General features: G+C 36.6%; 1 protein-coding gene across 2 annotated transcripts in view; it reads left to right on the top strand.

The window, feature by feature from the left end:
* Window positions 1–23,916, top strand: part of TTC21B (tetratricopeptide repeat domain 21B) — a 100,560-nt gene that overhangs the window by 4,765 nt on the left and 71,879 nt on the right. For both annotated transcript variants that reach the window (XR_011461508.1, XM_005893457.2), the window contains exons 2-11: window positions 1,011–1,140; window positions 1,230–1,340; window positions 5,109–5,275; window positions 7,373–7,495; window positions 11,966–12,123; window positions 16,944–17,028; window positions 18,112–18,210; window positions 19,597–19,789; window positions 20,208–20,305; window positions 20,589–20,789. Coding sequence is in view for 1 of the 2 variants with exons in the window: in XM_005893457.2 (XP_005893519.2) it covers window positions 1,011–1,140; window positions 1,230–1,340; window positions 5,109–5,275; window positions 7,373–7,495; window positions 11,966–12,123; window positions 16,944–17,028; window positions 18,112–18,210; window positions 19,597–19,789; window positions 20,208–20,305; window positions 20,589–20,789 (1,365 nt within the window). In the remaining variant the exon portion in view is untranslated. The remainder of the gene's footprint in view (window positions 1–1,010; window positions 1,141–1,229; window positions 1,341–5,108; window positions 5,276–7,372; window positions 7,496–11,965; window positions 12,124–16,943; window positions 17,029–18,111; window positions 18,211–19,596; window positions 19,790–20,207; window positions 20,306–20,588; window positions 20,790–23,916) is intronic.

Here is a 23,916-nt window from a genome sequence, read left to right as displayed (position 1 = left end):
AAAAAAAGGAGCTGTATAGACACTCATTTTAACCCTGTCAATGAGTGCTTCATTTGTGTTTCTCACAGATGAGCAGCTGAAGAGTCATACTAGATAGGTATGGAATGGCCTGAATTGGTTCGTGGAGGTGAATCAGGTGTATCTTAGTAATGGGGAGTATGGAATATGGTTTCCTTCTTTGATTAGGTTAGCAACTAAGCCTTAGATAAGATCCTAAGAAAAACAGTATAAAGCATAGCTGATGGTGGGCTTCCCAGGTGGCACCAGTGGGAAAGACCCTGCCTATCAATGCAGGAGACATTAGAGTCACAGGTTTGATCACTGGGTTGGGAAAATCCCCTGGAGAAGAGAATGGTTACCCACTCCAGTACTCTTGCCTGGAGAATCCCATGGACAGAGGAGCCTGGGGGGCTGCAGTCTATGGAGTCTCAAAGAGTCGGACACGACTGAAGCGACTTAGCATAGCTGATAGTACTTTTCTGCCTTGTATATGAATAATGTAATTTTGAAAAAAAGCCTGAAGAGAGTGATTTCCTTTAAAAAATAGATTCTTTGTTTTACTGACAATTATTTATTTATCGTGGAACTCAGAAAACATAATCTTTGACAATAAATTGCTGGGTTTAATAGGTCATTACTTTGTGATGCTACAAAAGCAAAGTAGAAACAAAGTGTTGTTTGTTTTAAGAAACCTATAGTCTGGCGATAGAAGCCTCTGGTCTTTTTTTAAAGTTTTTTGGTAATTGAAAGTACTCTGACTTCAATATTGTTAAGAAAGCATTTAGGAGAAAAAGATTGAAATTATTAGAAAATATTGTTATTTTAGTAGTCTTATGTTGATTGTGTTCTACATTCCTTAGTACTAAGTGCTAGGCTTTAACAATATTTAAGGAACTTAGAAGAAAAATATGGTAAGTTTTAGATTATTCAAGATCTTAGATTAATGCCTGCTTGTTAGAGTATTTCAGAACATTGGAATCTCTCTTAACTTTATCTTTATTTCCTTTTAGGCTTTGATTAATTACTACTGTCAGGAGAGATATTTCCACCATGTGTTACTTGTTGCCAGTGAGGGAATGAAGAGCTACGGCAGTGACCCAGTCTTCAGGTTTTATCATGCCTATGCTACATTAATGGAAGGTACATGCTAATTATTAAGCACTCCCACAAGTTTTAAATTATTGTTTTGCACCAAGAATAATTTTTCACTTTGTGGTTTTGATTTTCAGGTAAAATTCAAGAAGCTCTTCGAGAATTTGAGGCTATTAAAAATAAACAAGATGTATCACTTTGTTCTCTAATTGCACTGATATACGCTCATAAAATGAGCCCTAATCCAGGTATAGTATTTAAGTATAATGCTTAGACAGTTTTTCTACTCAGTTCATTTTGATTTTTGTCAATGACCTTAACCTTCAGTCTGTATTATATATTATCTGTGGATACTATTAATATCATATTTGTTTTATCGTCCTAACAAGACCTTAAGTTTATTAAGCACAAGAAATGTGAGTCTTCTCTAGCTTTCATATTTCTTATATACTATGGAAGAAGTTTCATTAGCCTGTAGGAATTGTTTGAATTAATACAAAGGTGACTATGTGTTATCAATGGTTAAACCAAAAAAGGACAGCTCAAAACAGGCGTATACCTAAATTACTCTGTAGCAGCCAACTTTAACTTGTGTGCATATATAGTTAAATGCGCTTCCTCTCTTCTACTATATCTTAAGCTTCTTAAAAGCTCTTATACCCCCCAAGGGGGCTAGCTCTTTTTAAGATATTCAGTAAATTTTTATCCAGTAGTAGGTTGGGATATATGATTAGATTATATAAGGAACTTTATACATAAACCAGCAATTAAAATTAGGTTAACTGTCTTAATATTTAGTGTATCGTAATGGCTGAGGCAGAACAGTATTAAAATTTTAGGTAATAACAAAGAAATAATATTGTATTCATCCATACATATCTAGTAACAGCTAATAGCATCATAAAAAGATCTTGTTTCAAGTAATTGGACATTTACCAAATGTCATAGAATTGTTTAAAATAATAGAAAACAGTTTTTTCTTAATCAGAGTATCACTTACATCCTTCCCACACATATTCGTGTACAAATCAATAAAATGTTATTTAATATGTTTAGCTTGTAAACAAATCTAACAACTAGATACTTTCTGCAAGGGACAGATAAAGTGAGGGGTTCCCAACCTTAGGGTGGTAGACCAGTACCTCCTGTCAGATCAGTGGCGGTATTAGATGAGGAATAAAATGCACAATAGATGTAATGCACTTGAATCATTCCCAGACCAGTCCCCTCCAAGTTTGTGGTAACACTGTCTTCCTGGAACGGGTCCCTGGTATTGAAAACATTGGGGACTGCTGAAGAGGAGCCACAAGAATTGTAAGAAGTGATCTGCAATATCAGTTTATAATTTAGTTGGGAAAGAAAATGTTAAACCTACAAAGATTAAATACTAATGTTATTATTAAGTAAAATGATACAAAATAAAACAGACGAATCCATAATTAATTGAAAATGGCATGTACTGTTTATCCATAACAGTAGGCTGGGAGGGCTTTGTGGAAATGGAGATTGATCTTGTCTTTAAAGGATAGCTAGGGTTTGAGTATAAAGCATATTTGTCAGACAGGAGAACTTGGTGGGCAAATATGTCAAAATGGTTCAGGATTAGGCTCCTCTCTGGATCCCCTTTCTCTGTGCTCCAGCAGGAGTGTGTATAGCTGGAGCAGAGAGTTTACATAGGAAAGCTAATGTAGTCAGTAAGCCTAAAAAAAAAAAGTAACAAAATATGCTTCCTGGAAGCAAGTTGTCATTTAATTGGTTATTCCCAAGAGTACTGGTTCTGTTGGAAAATGTGATTTCCAGGACACTAAAAAGATGGAGGCAGAAGTATTGTTTAGAGACACCTGAGTCCTCACTCGACTTTGCATAGATGATGCTGAGTGGGCTTGAACTCAGGAGAGGCCCAGAAGCCTGTCAGTCTCCCTGAGAAAGGGCCTAGATTGTTCTTGTACATTCTTCATGAATATTGATGAAAGCCCTGGTTATGAAAAGGCTGTGATGCATTAAGAACTGGAGCTGATATCCAGCAAGAGCCAGCTTTGTGAGCTAACCGATTCTCCGCTTGATGGAAATATAGGCAGGAAGGTGCAATGCCTGCTTCCTCCCTGATAAGTTCTGTTTCTGTATCACGACTATTTGATGAAAATTTCTGAAGGTGTTCCATGGGCGTGTTGGGCAGAAAGGATATCTTGCCAAGCAGTCTGGCCCTCCAGAATGCGATTTTGTTTCCTAAATTCTTCACTTGGTAATCCTTCACTTGTTTGTATCACTAGAGTTAAGAGGAAGAATCATGTACTTTCCTTGGTAGCCATTTCCCAAAAGGTAGTCTGTTAGAATCTCAACCCTCAACTTTCACATTTCTTTTTCCTATTACCTGACTGATCCACATTCTGATTTGACCCAGGATTTGGATCTAATTGACATTTGTGTCCTAAGCACATACGTAACAGATTGAATAGAAGTGATTAGAGTTCTAGAAGTCACTCAGTCATGTTGGACTCCTTTGTGACCCCACGGACTGTAGCCCTTCAGGCTCCTCTGTCCATGAGATTCTCCAAGCAAGAGTACTGGAGTGGGTAGCCATTCTCTTCTCCAGGGCATCTTCCCACCCCAGGGATTGAACCCACGTGTCTTGTTTCTCCTGCATTGGCAGGCAGATTCCTTACCATTAGCACCACCTGGGGAGCCCATTAAACTATATAAGTAGCAGTAATTATACCACTTTTCATTGGCCAATGACAGCAGCCTGACATGTTTTAGAATTGGATTAAGAATTAGGGTAATTTGACTACTAGTTCTGGGTTTTCCCTTAATAATTGTCCTATATTAGAATCATTACTAACTTTTTTTTTTTATGTCTTGAGAATGACGTAAAGTATAGAATGGCAATGTGGTCACAGTAGTTGTTAGCTACACATGGCCGTAGAGCATTTGAAATGTGTCTTACTTGAGGATATGAATTTTAAATTTAATTAATTTACTTTTACTGGTAGTTGATTCAGTTGTTAGAAATATGTTTAGGATGAATATATGATTGTGTTTTTTCCAAAATAAATTTTATGAAATCTAAGCGTATATTAAGATTTTCTGAAGAAAATGTAGCATCTTAATTGAGATGTGCTTTGTGTAAAGTGCATATCAGAATTTAGAAAGAAGGGAAAAAAAGGAAATTATCTTCTTAATTTTCAAATCCATATGAAATGATCATTTGGATATATTGGGTTAAATAAAATATATCATTAAAGTCAATTTTACTTCTTTTTACTTCTTTGTAGCTACTAGGAAATTTTAAATTACTTAGTTCAGTTCAGTTGCTCAATAGTGTCCGACTCTTTGCGACCCCATGGACTGCAGCATGCCAGGCCTCCCTGTTCATCACCAACTCCTGGAGTTTACTCAAACTCATGTCCTTTGTGTCGGTGATGCCATCCAACCATCTCATCCTCTGTCGTCCCCTTCTCCTCCCGCCTTCAGTCTTTCCCAGCATCAGGGTCTTTTCCTATGAGTCAGTTCTTCGCATCCAGTGGTCAAAGTATTAGAGTTTCAGCTTCAGCATGTCTTTCCAATGAATATTCAGGACTGATTTCCTTTAGCATGGACTGGTTGGATCTCCTTGCTGTCCAAGGGATTCTCAAGAATCTTCTCCAACACCACAGTTCAAAAGCATTAATTCTTTGGCACTCAGCTTTCTTTATAGTCCACCTCTCACATCCATACATGACTACTGGAAAAACCATAGCTTTGACTAGACGGACCTTTGTTGGCAAAGTAATGTCTCTGCTTTTTAATATGCTGTCTAGGTTGGTCATAATTTTTCTCCCAAGGAGCAAGCATCTTTTAATTTCATGGCTGCAGTCACCACCTGCAGTGATTTTGGGGCTTGCATATTTCTTGCATTTATTTCTACTAGTGTTGCTATAGAGAGAAGAACTATATTCTCTGCTGTTAATCATCTGATCTATCGTAAACTCTTGATCTAGAATTTAATTTTCACTTAATGTGTTTTTTCCCTCTCCTAGATAGAGAAGCTATTCTCGAGTCAGATGCCAGAGTGAAAGAGCAGCGTAAAGGAGCTGGACCAAAAGTTTTGTACCAAGCAGGCTTGTTTTTGTGGCACGTTGGTCGGCATGATAAAGCGAGAGAATATATTGACCGAATGATCAAGATATCAAATGGGAGTAAAGAGGTAGCTGATTTTCTTATTTTGAAATAGTATCATTAAAGAAAGCTTAATGTTGTTTATATATTCAGTGGTGTTCTTTGTTATTGCCCACTCTATGCTCACTTTATAAGTAACAGCTTTATTTTAATATTTTATAAAATTCTGGTTTTCTTAGGTTGCTTTTTTTTAATGCAGTCTATTAGCTCTTGACGAGATCCTTCCTGCTTCCTTCCCTCCCTTCCTTCCTGTCCTTTCTCTTTCCTTCCTTCCCACTCTCCGTATCGAACTGCTCTAGGTACAGGGCACCGTTATGTGCACTGTTAATAGAAAGATAAGAAATGCATAAACTTGACTTTCATGAACGAATCACCTAGCAGTGTTGTAGAGCACATACCCAGTTAATATTATGAGAAAATTGACAAATGGAATGAGAAGTGTGATTAAAATGTGCAGGGAAATATTAGTTAGCATTTATTGCTCATTTACTTTGTGCCTGGCACTATTCACCCATTACATAAACATTAGGAGAATGAAGAAGAATTTCTTGAAGGAAGTAGTATTTGAGCTAAAATTTGAAAGAGGGATACAGTTTCCACCAGCAAAGATTATGGAAAAGGGAATTAGATATACCCAATACGGAAATAAGGAAAACAAGGAGACATGTAGGTTCTGGACAGTGAGAACCTCACATCTGACCAGAGTTTAGGGTAAACGGAAGAGAATGGAAGAAAAGGTTGGAAAAGTAGATTGGGACAAATTGAAGGATCTTCATGGGTAGGTACAAATATTTGTATCTAATTTGATATGCATTAAGGGTCACTGAAGATTTTTAATCATGTCAGTGTTACTTTAAAGTGAAAATTCAGAATATGAATTTAGCAAAGGTTTACAGGATGAACTGGCCTGGGAAGGAACCAGAATGCAGGCCCCTTTACAAAGGTAGTACTTTCTGCCAAAGGTTTTAAGGATCTACACTAAAATTATACAGTGGATAGGAACTTGAGAATTATCAAATACCTGCAGGAATTAACAACTTATTATAAATAGTGCAGGAAAGATACTGAGGTGTCAGATATCAAGGATGTCTCTCTGAAGTTTTAAGCCTGGACAATTCAGAGACTAGTTAATGTGGATAGAAATTACACTGGGATGAGAAAGTAATCTTGGAGAGAGATGATGTGTTTGCCTTTAGACGTGCTATATTTCAGGCACTGGCAGGACAGTGAGATGGAGACAGTAGATGAACTTTTGGAAAGAAGAGAAAAAATTAGAAGAGGTGTTGGACTAGAAATAAAAGTTGGGAATCATGCACAAGTTTGAAACAATTCAAATAAGGACAGTGATCTAGTGAGTAGAAGTAGCATTGTTTAAGAATTCTTACCTGTCTTTTCAGGTCTAATACAGGGAAGTAAATATGATCTTAGTTAAAGATTTAGAAGATTTAGTAATTCACCTAGAATTTTTTTTTACAAAGGAGCAGATTTCATAATTTTTTATTTGGCATTAAAAAGAAAAATAATATATGAGTATCCGTTTTATTTCTAATCCTATAAACCTTACAGCCCATTGGCTTACTAACATTTCTGAAGGTAAATGTTCATGACTGCTTCATTTTTAAATTTCTGAGGGCATTTTATCCTTTTATTTGAATCTCACTGAACTAGTCAAACAGAATGAGATAGTTGCCAAATTATCTTAATATTTAATAAATGTGAAACAAGGAACTTCTTCCTCATCTTATTTCATTTGGTCTGCTTCCCCCCAAAAAAGTAACAAATTCTTATTTATGTACTGAATTACATGTTTAACAATTATTATTAATAGTTTATTTAAAAAGCCCCACGTAAGAATATTGGTTATTTAGCATTAATGGTTTTACAAACTTATTCATATTAATACTGGCTATAGTAGTAATCTTAAAGACTGAAACTCATAATAGTTCTCAAGACTCTAGGCTGGCAAGGGCTTGAAAGTGATTTTATTGTAGTCTTATTTTTTATAAGATTATTCAATAGAGTGATTTTTGTGACTGATTACAAATAAGAATGATGTAGCATTTAACTCATCCATGTTTGTTTCTTTCATTTCCAAGAAAAAATAAAAGAATTATTTGTTTTACAGGGACAGGTTTTGAGAGCATGGCTTGATATTACAAGAAGAAAAGAACCTTATACTAAAAAAGCATTAAGATACTTTGAAGAGGGATTGCAAGATGGGAATGATATTTTTGCTCTACTGGGTAAGGTGAGTTGGAGTTAGATTAATAAAATGATGTTTTAAAATTTATTTGTAGTATATCTGAAACCCAACAAAACTAAGTAGCTCAAAATGATGGTTTTAAATGTTGCTTTCAACTCTCAACTGCATTTGTATAGGATGATGAACAGTAAACTAGGGAAAAGTACTCCCTGCCAAATTCTTAAATCCTGGATCAATTTTATTTGTTTTTGCTGTTGCTGTTGTTGGTTGTGATGGTTCCTACATTATTTACTCACCAAACATCTATGATGCGTCTTAATATGTGTGAGGCATCACTCTAGATACTAGGGATACCCTGAGCAAAATAAAATGTCTTTCTTTCATGAAGCTTATGTTCTACCAGTGGAGAGAGACAATAAACGAAGCGAGTCATGTTGTATATGAGAAGGTGATAAGTACAGTGGAAGAATACAGAGCGAGAAGTACAACTGGGTAGGAAAGCAGTTTTAAATGTTGTAGTCAGAGAAAGTGATTTTGAGCAAAGATGTATGGGAGGTGAGGTTTAAAGCCATGTGGGCCCCTAGGGAGAGCATTGCAAATAGATGGGTAGAGAGTTCATATACCTTAAGGCATATGCCTTTAGTCTGGAGACTAAAGCACAATGAGTGAAGTGGAGAGAAGTGAAGGATTGAGGGAAGGAAGGTGAGTGTCAGGGCAGGTGGGTATGGATGGGATGGGGATGAGAGGCTGGCTCCTTCTGTAAAGCCCTTGGCTCTTGCTTTGAACCAGGTAGACTGGCAGCTGATGAAAAGAGAAATAACATGAACTCACTTAGCCATACGTTGGGAGGGCTAACCAAGTGGCAAAGTCATTAGAAATCATTGGTGGGTGGAAATGTTTAATTTGGACTCTTTCTTCAATCCCACTGATGACTTTGAATGCCTTAAATTTTTTTTTTTAATTTCAGCAAAAAGAAACTAAATTTATATTAGGAAAACAGTCTATTAAATTAGCGATTTGGGGGAGGGGATAAAAAAGAAAAAGAGGATTATTAGTGTCTTGGCTACTGCCAATATCCCTACATTGCTCTTGTCAATTTCCAGGGCTAGTGAGCTTCTTCAGATGCTTGTCATCAGGACAACTAGAATTCGTGCTGATTGGACTCAGGTTTTGCCTAATGGCGCTGCTAGAGCTTATGGACATATAGCAAGTTGTTTTTTTTTTTTTTTAAGTTTTTCTGTCTCATTTTTCATCCTCTCTAGTCCTTAAAGCAAAGCTAGTAGATAATCTTCTCAGGTAGGGCTATTTCAAGTGTTAATATAAGCAGCTTAGGAGGATTTTCCCTTTTCCTCTAATACTTTTTAGACTGGTTTAAATTCTTTTTCTGATATAACCCATTCCAATTATGTATGTATTTTTCAGTTCATTCAGGCAGAGGCTTCCCTTAGTTGAAGTCCAACCAGGAATGATATGAACCAATTATATAGCAAATTTAGTTTCATTTAATATGATATGTTTTCTGAATGTTGAGCTTTAAGAAAACGAAGATCATGGCATCTGGTCCCATCACTTCATGGGAAATAGATGGGGAAACAGTGGAAACAGTATAAGACTATTTTTCTGGGCTCCAAAATCACTGCAGATGGTGACTGCAGCCATGAAATTAAAAGATGCTTACTCCTTGGAAGGAAAGTTATGACCAACCTAGATAGCATATTCAAAAGCAGAGACATTACTTTGCCAACAAAGGTTCGTCTAGTCAAGGCTATGGTTTTTCTTGCGGTCATGTATGGATGTGAGAGTTGGACTGTGAAGAAGGCTGAGCGCTGAAGAATTGATGCTTTTGAACTGTGGTGTTGGAGAAGACTCCTGAGAGTCCCTTGGACTGCAAGGAGATCCATCCAGTCCATTCTGAAGGAGATCAACCCTGGGATTTCTTTGGAAGGAATGATGCTAAAGCTGAAACTCCAGTACTTTGGCCACCTCATGCAAAGAGTTGACTCATTGGAAAAGACTCTGATGCTGGGAGGGATTGGGGGAAAGAGGAGAAGGGGACGACAGAGGATGAGATGGCTGGATGGCATCACTGACTCGATGGACGTGAGTGTGAGTGAACTCCGGGAGTTGGTGATTGACAGGGAGGCCTGGCGTGCTGTGATTCATGGGGTCGCAAAGAGTCGGACACGACTGAGCGACTGATCTGATCTGATCTGATCTGAATATGATATGTTGCTTTCACGTGGGAGGCAATGGTCTAAGGAAGTACTAGATGTGCTCTGTTGGCATGATTTTGTTATTTTAAGTTACCAGCTATTCAGACAGATTCCAAGGGTGTCTATATATTTTTTAAAATTATCTTTATTCCTTTTTGCAATTACTGTTTGCCGTTGAGAAGTTTAAATAATTTATTTTGATGCAGTCAGTGGCATCATTGGATGGTTCTCACACTTTTCCTTTAATTCTATGGGAATATAATCTCAAACTGATTTCAGGAATGTATTGCAGTTATACTGTGCATCTGTTGAGGCAGATGCTCATTTTGAACTGAGATATTCTAGGACTAAATTTACTCCTGAAGGGGATTCAGTAACACGTTTTAAAAAACGTGTTAGGCCCCATCATCTGTTCTTAAAGCACATACTAATTTGTAGATTTATATTTTCTGACCATGAAAGTAATTGCATGTACATTGTAGAAAAATTTTAGAATACAGTAATATCTGAATTAAAAATAAATATCAGCATTGGAGATAACCAGGTAAATTTATTATATTGTAAATTACATCTCTGTTTCATAAGTATAGATCTACAAATTAACATAATGACCTTTAATGGCACCTGAAATCTTATTAAATGAATATGCTGTCATTTAATGCTATGTGGCCATTTTGGGTTCAGTTCAGTTCAGTTGCTCAGTCGTGTCCGACTCTTTGTGACCCCATGAACTGCAGCACGTCAGGCCTCCCTGTCCATCACCAACTCCTGGAGTCCACCCAAACCCATGTCCATTGAGTCGGTGATGCCATCCAACCATCTTATCCTCTGTCGTCCCCTTCTCCTCCTGTCCTCAATCTTTCCCAGCATCAGGGTCTTTTCAAGTGAGTCAGCTCTTTGCATCAGGTAGCCAAAGTATTGGAGTTTCAGCTTCAACATCAGTCCTTCCAGTGAACACCCAGGACTGATATCCTTTAGGGTGGACTGGTTGGATCTCCTTGAAGTCCAGTGGACTCTCAAGAGTCTTCTCCAACACCACAGTTCAAAAGCATCAATTCTTCAGTGCTCAGCTTTCTTTATGGTCCAACTTTCGCATCTATACATGACCATTTGAAAAACCATAGCCTTGACTAGACAGACCTTTGTTGACAAAGTAATGTCTCTGCTTTTGAATATGCTGTCTAGATTGGTCATAACTTTCCTTCCAAGGAGTAAGCGTCTTTTCATTTCATGGCTGCAGTCACCATCTGCAGTGATTCTGGAGCCCAGAAAAATAAAGTCTTATACTGTTTCCACTGTTTCCCCATCTATTTGCCATGAAGTGATGGGACCGGATGCCATGATCTTGGTTTTCTGAATGTTGAGCTTTAAGCCAACTTTTTCACTCTCCTCTTTCACTTTCATCAAGAGGCTTTTGAGTTCCTCTTCACTTTCTGCCATAAGGGTGGTGTCATCTGCATATCTTAGGTTATTGATATTTCTCCTGGCAATCTTGATTCCAGCTTGTGCTTCATCCAGCCCAGCGTTTCTCATGATGTACTCTGCATATAAGTTAAATAAGCAGGGTGACAATATACAGCCATGACGTACTCCTTTTTGTATTTGGAACCAGTCTGTTGTTCCATGTCCAGTTCTAACTGTTGCTTCCTGACCTGCATATATGTTTCTCAAGAGGCAGGTCAGGTGGTCTGGTATTCCCATCTCTTTCAGAATTTTCCAGTTTATTGTGATCCACACAGTCAAAGGCTTTGGCATTTTGGGTTACTTTAACTTTTTCTATTGTAAATAATTCTGCCATAAATATCCAGTTATGTCTTTAAGATAATTCTTAGAAGTGAAAATATTGAGATAGTTTTGCAATTTATATTGTTTATCTCTAAAATTTTCTTGAGGCAGAAAGTAATTTTTTTAAAAAGATAAAAATTTCTTAGTTTTAGATGCTACTTACAGATATCCTGGAAATATTTTATTCTAAAAGGTAATTTTTTCTGTTATAAATACATTCTTTTTGATATATTCTTTAAAATTTTTATCCTATAATTATATTTCTGTTATTTAAGGTGAATTTTAAAACAAAATCACTTATTGTATAAAATGTTTTGATTCTGTGTGATGTTTCAAAATTTTGTTTGATTAAAACTTACTTTTCTGATTATAAAAGTGAAAACTGTTCCTTACAGAAAGGTCAGAAAGCAAAAATATAGAAAATTTTAAGTAATAGAATTCTACCTCACCTGCTGTGACAACCTAAGTGTATATGATCATAGTTTTGATATCACTCTTTACTTTTTTCTCCCATTAGGCACAATGCCTTGAGATGCGCCAGAATTATTCAGGTGCTCTGGAGACTGTGAACGAGATAATCATGAATTTTCCAAGTTTCCTTCCTGCTTTTGTAAAGAAAATGAAACTACAGCTAGCTTTGCAGGACTGGGACCAGACGGTTGAGACAGCACAGAGGTTAAGTAAAACAAGATCTCACAAATATCTTTGGGTCTGGTTTTAATTTCAAGAAAAAAGAAAATCTATGTGTATTTTTTTCTTGTAAGATATTTTCAACTTGATTTTTTACAAATAATGTAGAATTGAAGAAAATCTTGACATTCCATTGTTTTTTAAGGACTGAATTTATTGATTTACATAAATATATATTAACACCTGAGTAGCTATTCTAAGACACTCTTAAGGTTCAGAAGGACAATAATTGCTGACCTCATGAAGCTTATATTCAAATCAGAAGAACCATGTAATAAGTAAACAAATAAGAAATTCTGTAGGGTGCTAACAAAGTTATAAGCTCAGTGGAGAAAAAGTAAAGCTGGAAAGTGAAATAGGGAGTTGGGGGAAGGGCTTCTATTTTATCAGCTGATCAGTGAAGGCCTCTGAGAAGATGCCATTGACAGAGGGAGCAAGCATGCAGACATTCCAGAGAAGGTTGCAGACAGAGGGGAACGCAGGTGCAAAGTCCTTGAGGCAAGAGTCCGTGTCATATGGTTAAGGGTGGGAAGGAGCAAGGTGACTAGGCGGTAACCTCAGAACAGAGGGTGGGAAGGGGAAGGTGTGCCAGGCTGGGAAGGGTCTTGTTCATCATTGTAAAGAGTTTAGTTTTTCTTCTGAAGTCTGAGGGCCTTGGATGGTTCCCTCTCTCTTCTTCCCTCTCTGCTTTTCCTTCTTTCTCTCCCGCAGTCTCTTCTTTTTCTTCTTACTGTTAAGTTAATGAAACCAGGATTTTTATCCAGCAGGTATTCCATGATAGGAATTGTATTGGTTGTGTGCCATATTAGCGTATAACTTGTTGCTTATACTCAGTTTTTCCAATAAATTGTTGACGGATCCAGAGGCTTGGTTAGATTCACATTCAATACTTGTTTTTGTCTGACAGTTAATGAATAAGTATTGATGTGTTCTTCCATCGAACAGACATAATCTCTGCATGCCTCTTTTTTGTGTGATACTAGTAGCAATTCATGCTTAATACTTGGGTATTTGGTTTAGGATTATATTATTGAAGGCAATGGCACCCCACTCCAGTACTCTTGCCTGGAAAATCCCATGGATGGAGGAGCCTAGAAGGCTGCAGTCCATGGGGTTGCTGAGGGTCGGACACGACTGAGCAACTTCCCCTTTCATGCATTGCAGAAGGAAATGGCAACCCACTCCAGTGTTCTTGCCTGGAGAATCCCAGGGATGGGGGAACCTGGTGGGCTCCCGTCTATGGGGTCGCACAGAGTCGGACACAACTGAAGTGACTTAGCAGTAGAAGTAGCGGCAAGATTATATCTTTCCTTCTGCGTTTCTTAGTTAGAATACTCCTGTAAAGAAAAACTTCTGCTGGTTCGTTATCTAATGTTACAGTTCATATAGGAAAAATTGGATAAATGCTTGAGTCTTTGACCTTATTCCCAGGTTTCAGAAAGAAGTAAAAAAGGCCCCTTGCATACCTAGCATTCTCCAGTGGTGATTAAGGATTTGGGTTTGTTTGTTTATGTGATATGGATTAAACTTTGAGTGTTTCTAACCATTTTGGTTATTATAGTTGCTCAGGTTGACTTGTCTTTGGTCATTAGTAGCTTCTTCAAGTCCTTATGACATGATCCAAAAGTCTTTTGTAGTGTCCGTACTGTTGCATATGGCAAGATAAACCAGGGTTATTTTATATATTTACTGACCCATTATAGGTATCGGCCATTGTACAAGGCAATCTAACTCCTTTTACTGAGAAGTGGTATTTGGAGGCCACAGTTTGTACATAAATAAGTTTCTGATGTTTATACTTTTCAGATTTTTTTCCTAGGCACTGTTTGTGGGCTGGGTGTTGGAAGTATCTATATAATAATGTGCAATATATATATATGTATCTTGGGGCATTTAAAAAATGATAAACAGACTTGTTATATAGTATAGTTTCTCACAACTCAGTAGTATTTATCCAATGTCAAATGTGTACATTTGAGGCAGGGATTGCACTCTCTCCTCAAAATCACTCTCGCCTTATCTGCTTGGGCTCTGGGCTACCCAGTCTCCCAGCCATCTCTGCAGGTAGCTGTGGCCAGTGTGACAGCAAGCAGTATTTATACTCTCATCATTAGTCTATTGAATGTCCCCTCCCCTATCCTCAGGAATTTTGGCTATTGTCAATGTGAGGTTTTTTGTTTTGTTTTTTAAAAAAACAATCTGGTAGGATAAGAATGGTACCTTACTTTTATTTTTACTTCCTTGTTTGTGTTGCAATTGAGCATTTTTTTTTAATGCTAAAAGCTGTTTTTTCCCCCTGTATATTCACTGTATATTCACTTTTTTTCTTATTAATGAAATCTATCCGTTCCTATACTTCTAATGGACTTTGACATCTTTTAAGAAGTTCTCCATCATGTTTCTTTTCTGATGATTTTCTTGGCCTTTTGCAATTGACTATCAGAATAGCTTGTTTAAAAAAAAATGCAAAAACCTTATAAGATGTTGGGTTGAATTGCATGAAACCTATAGATTATTGGGGAGAATTTCTTTAATCCCAAATTAGTAGTATCTTTAGGCAGCTACTGATGTGCAGCAAACAACCACACTTCTCAGGGCATGTGATAATATGTGCTCATTTCTTACTTTGGTGTGGATCATCTAGGGTCACTGACCCAGTCCAGATGTGGCTGGGGCTCCACTTCAAGTTTCATGTCCAGCTGAGAGGGCATGAAACCTCACTGCAGTTTGGACTCAGGTCAGCTCTAAGGGTCTTCTCTGGGCTCCAGCCAAATAGCACCAGCTTTTTAGAGGAAGCCCTTCTCCTTGTGATGGCAGAGATGCAGAGGACAAGCAGAAATATGCAATGCCTCTGAAACAGGGATGGCGCACTGCCATTCCTGTCCTGATCCTATTGGCCAAGAAACAGCTCCAAGTTGTAGTTGGGGGCAGTGAAGTACAAGCCAGGATTTGTAGGAGGAACTGCTCAGTTACATGGCAGAAAGCATGTATCAGGGAGAGTGAAAAGCTGCAGCTAATAACATAGCATGCCATGCATGATAAGAAACCTAATGTGTTACCCCGTTTGTTCAGTTCCATCAGTTCTTCAATGCTCAGCCTTCTTTATGGTCCAACTCTCACATTCATATATGACTACTGGAAAAACCATAGCTTTGACTATATGGACTTTTGTCAGCAAAGTAATGTCTCTCCTTTTTAATATGTTATCTAGGTTTGTCATAGCTTTTCTTCCAAGGAGTAAGCGTCTTTTAATTTCATGGCTGCAGTCACCATCTGCAGTGATTTTGGAGCCCAAGAAAAGAAAGTCTCACTGTTTCCATTGTTTCCCCATCTCTTTGCCATGAAGTGATGGGACGAGATGCCATGATCTTAGTTATGTGAATGTTGAGTTTTAAGCCAGCTTTTCACTCTTCTCTTTCACCTTCATCAAGAGCTCTTGAGTTCTTTGCTTTCTGCTGTAAGGGTGGTATCATCTGCATATCTGAGGTTATTGATATTTCTCCTGGCAATATTGATTCCAGCTTGTGCTTCATCCAGTCTGGCATTTTGCATGATGTACTCTGCATATAAGTTAAATAAGCAGGGTGACAATATACAGCCTTGACATATTCCTTTCCTAATTTAGAACCAGTTTGTTGTTCCATGTCTGGTTCTAACTGTTGCTTCTTGACCTGCATACAGGATTCTCAGGAGCATGTAAGGTGATCTGGTATTCCCATCTATTTGAAGAGTTTTCCACAGTTTGTTGTGATCTACACAGTTAAAGGCTTTAGCATAGTCAGTGAAGCAGAAGTAGATGTTCTTTTGGAATTCTCTTGCTTTTTCTATGATCCAACGGATGTTAGCAATTTGATCTCTGGTACCTCTGCCTTTTCTAAATCCAGCTTGAAAATCTGGAAGTTCTTGGTTCACATATTGTTGAAGCCTAGCTTGTATAATTTTGAGCATTACCTTGCTAGCATGTGAAATTGTGTGGTAGTTTGGACATTCTTCGGCATTGCCCTTCTTTGGGACTGGAATGAAAACTTGGAATTGGATTGGAGTGACCTTTTCCAGTGCTGTGGGCACTGCTGAGTTTTCCAGATTTGCTGGCATGTTGAGTACAGCACTTTCACAGCATAATTTTTTAGGATTTGAAATAGCTCGTCTGGAATTCCATTACCTCCACTAGCTTTGTTCATAGCAATGCTTCCTAAGGCCCACTTGACTTCACACTCCAAGATGTCTGGCTCTAGGTGAGTGATCACACCATTGTGGTTATCTGTGTCATTAAGATGTTTTTTTGCATAGCTCTACTGTGTATTCTTGCCACCTCTTCTAATATCTTTTGCTTCTGTTCGGTCCATACTGTTTCTGTCCTTTATTGTGCCCATCTTTGCATGAAATGTTCCTTTGGTATCTCTAATTTTCTTGACGAGGTCTCTAGTCTTTCCCATTCTATTGTTATCCTCTATTTCTTTGCATTGTTCACTTATTTCTTATCTCTCCTTGCTATTCTTTGGAACTCTGCATTCAAATGGGTATATCTTTCCTTTTTCTCTTTTGCCTTTTACTTTTCTTTCCTCAGCTATTTATAAGGCCTCTTCAGACAACCATTTTGCTTTCATAAACACATTAAGATAAAGATCCAGAGATTCTTTTGGTTTTAAATAATGAGATTGATAATTTTTATAAAGGAGATGTCATTTTGCTAATGAAAATTACTTACTTAAACCGTGGAGTAATCAGACCAGCAAACCAACCTTGCAAGTTATCAAATAATAATACATAATTTATTTCAACATTAACTGAAATTTTTTTTGCAGGTTGATGCTGCAAGATAATCAGAATTTGGAAGCACTGAGAATGCTGGCCCTTTACTATTTGTGTAGGGAGGGGGATATAGAGAAGGTAAGTTGTATTGTACTATATAACTTTCCTGTATTAAATATATGTTTAGTTACACACACATGCACATACTAAAGAGCCTTGAAGTGCTTTTAGAGTGTATATCATGGCAATTTTTAGTTGAGTCCTAGAAATATACCTTAACAAAGGTGGGTATCTTAAATCACCTAGTAAAGCAAAAGTATCATATAGTTAAAATTACCCTTGAAAGCTTTAAAAATTATTAATTACAGCAGATGCTGTTTTTATGTAAAAATCATGTGTCATATGATATATGATTAATGTAACAAGTGGTACTGGTTATAGAAGAGAACATACAAAATATAATTCATAGTACTTTTACAATTTTATTGAGTTTGCGTAAGTTAAATGGGTTAGGATGAAATCCCATTGAACCTTATAAGGCACACGTTTCTCTGGTAATGAACACATTGACTATATATTTTGGTTTATGGGATGCCAAAATCCACTCTGAAATCAATAATATTATAACAGATAATAGATTTAGACTCTTACCTAGGGTTAAATGGGTTAATGTGATAGTACTTAGTAAGTACTTCAGTAAATACTAGAAGAATCTTAGTAGGAGCATATCTGGAGTAAATTTTCCAGGCATTGAAATTATTTTTCAATAATCTGATTTTTTTGGTCTCAAAAATATTTTAAATATAATCCAGGCTATGTAGGTAATCCAAGGACTGACCTCATATAATATTAATGTTTGTAAATAAGTTATCATTCATATCTCACATGTGTCATAAATTATTGGAGAGGGAGCTTGGCATGTATAGTTAACTGGATATTATAGGTGTCTTTGAATATTTGGATATCACCCAAAGGTTTCTATTCAGTAACAACTATTAAAGAAGCACATTTTATAATGCAATTTTTACTTATAATCATTGCACTTTTTATGGAAGGATCCTTTACCTTTTTGTACCATATGATTTCATTGGAAGAAGGGGAATTGATAAAAGCAAAGATTTTTTTAACATATAAATACTGATTTACTAATGTACATGTCATGTATTATGCTATTTTTATTCTTAATGTATTTTAAAATTATACTGAATACTTTTGTTTTAGGCTGCCACCCAGCTGGAAAACTTAGGAAATGCGTTGGATGCCGTGGAACCACAGAATGCTCAACTTTTTTATACGATCACAATAGCCTTCAGCAGAACTGTAAGAGTACAGCAAAGCTCTGTTATTCGTAGCTGGCAATATAAAATTAGTCACAAATGTTGAAGCACCAAAAAGCATATGGCCTAGAGTGAAAATACTTGAAAATTCATAGATGTGCCTATGAATATGTGATACATTCTTAAGGGAGGTAGTTCAGAGGAGATACAGTTTCCAGCTATAAAAGGCCATCATGGAGGGTTCATGGAGGAAGTGGCACTTGTGAATCCTTTAAGAATAGGGAAGTGCCTTCCAGACGAAGGAAATGGAAAGTGATTTATTTTAACCAGAGCATAGGATTTATGACTAAGGTTGTTCTTTCCTTTATGTTTTTAAAACTGTTTTTTAAATATTTTAAAATAAGTAATGGAATATTAGGGTTGAGGAAATGGTTTCTGTCTTACTTTTTGTAATAGTAAAGAAATTATTTTTATGACAAGCACCCATAAAGAGGTAATTGGAAATGGAATAGATAAATATAGCAGAATCTTAAAACCAATACAAGAAACGAGAGGATTGAAACTATGCTAGAAAAAAATAAGGAAAAGGGCAGACTGAGTAAAATAATTATTAAAATAAAGTTGAAAGAAAATAATTAAGTTTATTATTGTTAGATGACATGAATAAACTGAATTCTCTTAATTAAAAACAAAGGTTGTCAGATCATGTGAAATTTAGGGGAACTGCTCCCCATTACAGAAATTTGAGTTAGTGGGGAATATTAACATTTTTTTATTTACCTACTGCAGACATATGATTGTTACTAGTTTACAGCAAATCAAACAATTTAGTAAGTAACAACTCTTCAAAGTAATGATGTTCAAAAAGTATATACTTAATTCTGACAACATTGCCATTTCCTGAAATATTTTTGAAGGCGTTTTTTCAAGAAGATTATAAGGCGTGGTTCTCACTAGTGGCACACTTGTCTTTAGGGGTAAATCATATTCTTATCCTAGTTTTCAATGCAATAAAAGTTCAATAAAATATATACATCTCTCTATATTATGCTATATCTACACACACACATATGTAAATATATATAAAACCTTAAATAATGATTTTCTTCTCTAATTATAAGACAGTCATGAGACAGTTTAAAAAGCGAGTTATAAAAAATATGCTTGTGGAGTAGCATAGAAGCAATACATTTTTCAAGAGAGCTGTTTTTTAAAAGCACGACTCATTAGGATGTTTAAGTTCTGATAGGATATAAACTGTTGATGCACTATCTAGATAGTAAATACAGTAGATTTATTATTCTTCTAATTTTTTTCCTATATTTTTCATCTGTGAAATGCAAATTATTCATATGTACATTTAGAAAAAACAAATTCTTCCATCTTCGTAGACTTGTTTTAGTTTAACTTAATTTTTTTTTCTTTTTAGTGTGGACGTAGTCAACTCATTCTTCAGAAAACCCAAACATTACTAGAAAGAGCTTTTAATTTAAATCCTCAGCTGTCAGAATTTGCTACAGAGCTTGGATACCAAATGATTTTACACGGGAAAGTGAAAGAGGCCTTGAAGTGGTACAAGACCGCCATGACACTAGACGAGACCAGTGTCCCTGCTCTCGTTGGTATGGCAGCTGCATCTATGAGCGTTCCTCATACAGAGGCAAACAACGATTGGTTTTAACACCTGCCTTTAAAGAAGAAAAGACATATCTTGTAGTTTTCTAAAATTAAACAGTTCTCTACTATCTACAGCAGAAAAAAATCATGTACCTTTAAAAATAGAATTTTTGTTTCTTAGAAACTATCTGCAGGTAATAGATTTTTATGAGATAATTCCCATAAATTAAGAATTCCTTAGTAACTGATTTTATGTGGGTACAAAGCTACCCATTTCCTTTTACTCTTTTTCTTTTTTTAATCTAAAACTTTGTATTATGGCCAAAAAGAAAAAAACCTTGTTTAATATTGTTTGTGTTAACTTGAGATGTACATGCCTGAAATGATGTGGATTTTTCCCATTTTCATCTGTTTCCTTTTTAGGATTTATCCAGTGTCAATTAATAGAAGGGCAACTACAGGATGCAGATCAGCATCTAGAATTCCTTAGTGAAGTTCAGCAGTCTTTTGGAAAATCGGCGGTATAGTATTTTATTTTATCAGGGAAGATTGTAACTACTTATAAAATATGAAATTTTAAATGTTTAAAAATTTAACAATGGGATTAGAGGAGTAATGTACTAATTTTAATATGTAGTTACATTTATTAATTTTCCACATGATGTTAAAAATCCAAGTAAACTAATATTTAAGTTTGAACAAATAGTGCCTACAAATATCTCTTCATATACATTTGAAATCTAAGTAGAAATAAATGGCTTTATAACTGTATGGAGTAATTTATGAAAACTACTTATTTTCCAGGAATTAACCTATTTACATGCAGTTCTCGCTATGAGGAAAAATAAACGACAAGAAGAGGTTATTAATTTGTTAAATGATGTCCTGGACACTCATTTTTCACAGTTGGAGGACTTACCTCTTGGCATACAGTATTTTGAGAAGTTAAATCCTGATTTCTTGCTAGAAATTATTACAGAATATCTGAATTTCTGTCCAATGCAGGTGTGTATTTCTGGGACTTATTTTCAAAGATGCATTTACATGATGTTTTATAAAAGGTACTAATTATGTTCTACAGGTTAGACTATAAAATGAAAGTATTTGTATCTATATTAGTTGAAATAGTTTTTAATGAAAATATTTACAGTAATGATAACTATCAACTAATAAATGTTTTGGTTTACAAATGTTCATTTGTAATTCATAAAATCTTAAAATCTTGAATTTAAACTATTAAAAGTCATTTAATTTAGGCACCCACCTTATATTAGAATCTACTCCATAATATCCTCATTAAGTGTCCATCCCACCTTTGGATTCACTCAAAGATAAAGTTCTTATTTGTAACTATGATTATTAGACTGTATTTCCTGTGTTAAGTCAGATTTTGCTTTGTGTTAAAAAAACTCAGCTATTTACTGGTCCTCCTTTTGTTCTCTGCAGTGACATGGAGCAAGTCCAGTTACTTAGTGTATTCCTCATTCATAGAACAGACCTGCAGATGTTGGAAATTAATTTTCCTGTTTCTGAACAATTCCAGGTTTCCAACCATTTCTTTTTTTATGACATAGTTTGAGATCCGTGGTTGTGAGCCTGAGGATATTCTTGATTTTATCAGTGCCTGATTAAGCTCACTATTCCAAATATGGATTTGGCCTGAAAAACTTAGATCAGATTCTTTGCTTCCTAATTCTGGATATCCATCAGTTTCTTTTTTGTGAATCAAATTACATTATCGACCCCTGTAGATTTAACAGTTAACCAGAGTCCTTAGACCTGTTAATCACTGTAACTTTGGACATAAGTGTCAGATCAGATTAGTCGCTCAGTCGTGTACGACTCTTTGCGACCCCATGAATCGCAGCACGCCAGGCCTCCCTGTCCAACACCAACTCCCGGAGTTCACTCAGACTCACATCCATCGAGTCAGTGATGCCATCCAGCCATCTCATCCTCTGTCTTCCCCTTCTCCTCCTGCCCCCAATCCTTCCCAGCATCAGAGTCTTTTCCAATAAGTCAATTCTTCACATGAGGTGGCCAAAGAACTGGAGTTTCAGCTTTAGCATCATTCCTTCCAAAGAACACCCAGGACTGATCTCCTTCAGAATGGACTGGTTGGATCTCCTTGCAATCCAAGGGACTCTCAAGAGTCTTCTCCAACACCACAGTTCAAAAGCATCAATTCTTCGGCACTCAGCCTTCTTCACAGTCCAACTCTCACATCCATACATGACCACAGGAAAAACCATAGCCTTGACTAGACGAACCTTTGTTGGCAAAGTAATGTCTCTGCTTTTGAATATGCTATCTAGGTTGGTCATAACTTTCCTTCCAAGGAGTAAGCATCTTTTAATTTCATGGCTGCAGTCACCATCTGCAGTGATTTTGGAGCCCCAAAAAATAAAGTCTGACACTGTTTCCCCATCTATTTCCCATGACGTGATGGGACCGGATGCCATGATCTTCGTTTTCTGAATGTTGAGCTTTAAGTCAACTTTTTCACTCTCCACTTTCACTTTCATAAAGAGGCTTTTTAGTTCCTCTTCACTTTCTGCCATAAGGGTGGTGTCATCTGCATATCTGAGGTTATTGATATTTCTCCCGGCAATCTTGATTCCAGCTAGTGTTTCTTCCAGTCCAGCGTTTCTCATGATGTACTCTGCATATAAGTTAAATAAACAGGGTGACAATATACAGCCTTGAAGTACTCCTTTTTGTATTTGGAACCAGTCTGTTGTTCCATGTCCAGTTCTAACTGTTGCTTCCTGACCTGCATACAAATTTCTCAAGAGGCAGGTCAGGTGGTCTGCTTTTCCCATCTCTTGAAGAATTTTCCACAGTTTATTGTGATCCACACAGTCAAAGGCTTTGGCATAGTCAAGAAAGCAGAAATAGATGTTTTTCTGGAACTCTCTTGCTTTTTCCATGATCCACAGATGTTGGCAATTTGATCTCTGGTTCCTCTGCCTTTTCTAAAACCAGCTTGAACATCAGGAAGTTCATGGTTCACATATTGCTGAAGCCTGGCTTGGAGAATTTTAAGCATTACTTTACTAGCGTGTGAGATGAGTGCAATTGTGCGGTAGTTTGAGCATTCTTTGGCATTGCCTTTCTTTGGGATTGGAATGAAAACTGACCTTTTCCAGTCCTGTGGCCACTGCTGAGTTTTCCAAATTTGCTGGCATATTGAGTGCAGCACTTTCACAGCATCATCTTTTAGGGTTTGAAATAGCTCTACTGGAATTCCATCACCTCCACTCACTTTGTTCGTAGTGATGCTTTCTAAGGCCCACTTGACGTCACATTGAGGATGTCTGGCTCTAGGTGAGTGATCACACCATCGTGATTATCTGGATCGTGAAGATCTTTTTTGTACAGTTCTTCTGTGTATTCTTGCCATCTCTTCTTAATATCTTCTACTTCTGTTAGGTCCATACCATTTCTGTCCTTTATCGAGCCCATCTTTGCATGAAATGTTCCTTTGGTATCTCTGATTTTCTTGAAGAGATCTCTAGTCTTTCCCATTCTGTTGTTTTCCTCTATTTCTTTGCATTGATCGCTGAAGTAGGCTTTCTTATCTCTTCTTGCTATTCTTTGGAACTCTGCATTCAGACGTTTATATCTTTCCTTTTCTGCTTTGCTTTTTGCTTCTCTTCTTTTCACAGCTATTTGTAAGGCCTCCCCAGACAGCCATTTTGCTTTTTTGCATTTCTTTTCTATGGGAATGGTCTTGATCCCTGTCTCCTGTACAATGTCACGAACCTCATTCCATAGTTCATCAGCACTCTATCAGATCTAGGCCCTTAAATCTATTTTTCACTTCCACTGTATAATCATAAGGGATTTGATTTAGGTCATACCTGAATGGTCTAGTGGTTTTCCCTACTTTCTTCAATTTAAGTCTGAATTTGGCAATAAGGAGTTCATGGTCTGAGCCACAGTCAGCTCCTGGTCTTGTTTTTGCTGACTGTATAGAGCTTATCCATCTTTGGCTGCAAAGAATATAATCAATCTGATTTCGGTGTTGACCATCTGGTGATGTCCATGTATAGAGTGTTCTCTTGTGTTGTTGGAAGAGGGTGTTTGTTATGACCAGTGCATTTTCTTGGCAAAACTCTATTAGTCTTTG

The sequence above is a fragment of the Bos mutus genome, chromosome 2 (genome assembly GCF_027580195.1).
Source record: "Bos mutus isolate GX-2022 chromosome 2, NWIPB_WYAK_1.1, whole genome shotgun sequence".
Lineage (NCBI taxonomy): Eukaryota > Metazoa > Chordata > Mammalia > Artiodactyla > Bovidae > Bos > Bos mutus.
Note: the sequence above shows the minus strand (reverse complement) of the source record. Positions and strands in the feature narration are given on the sequence as shown.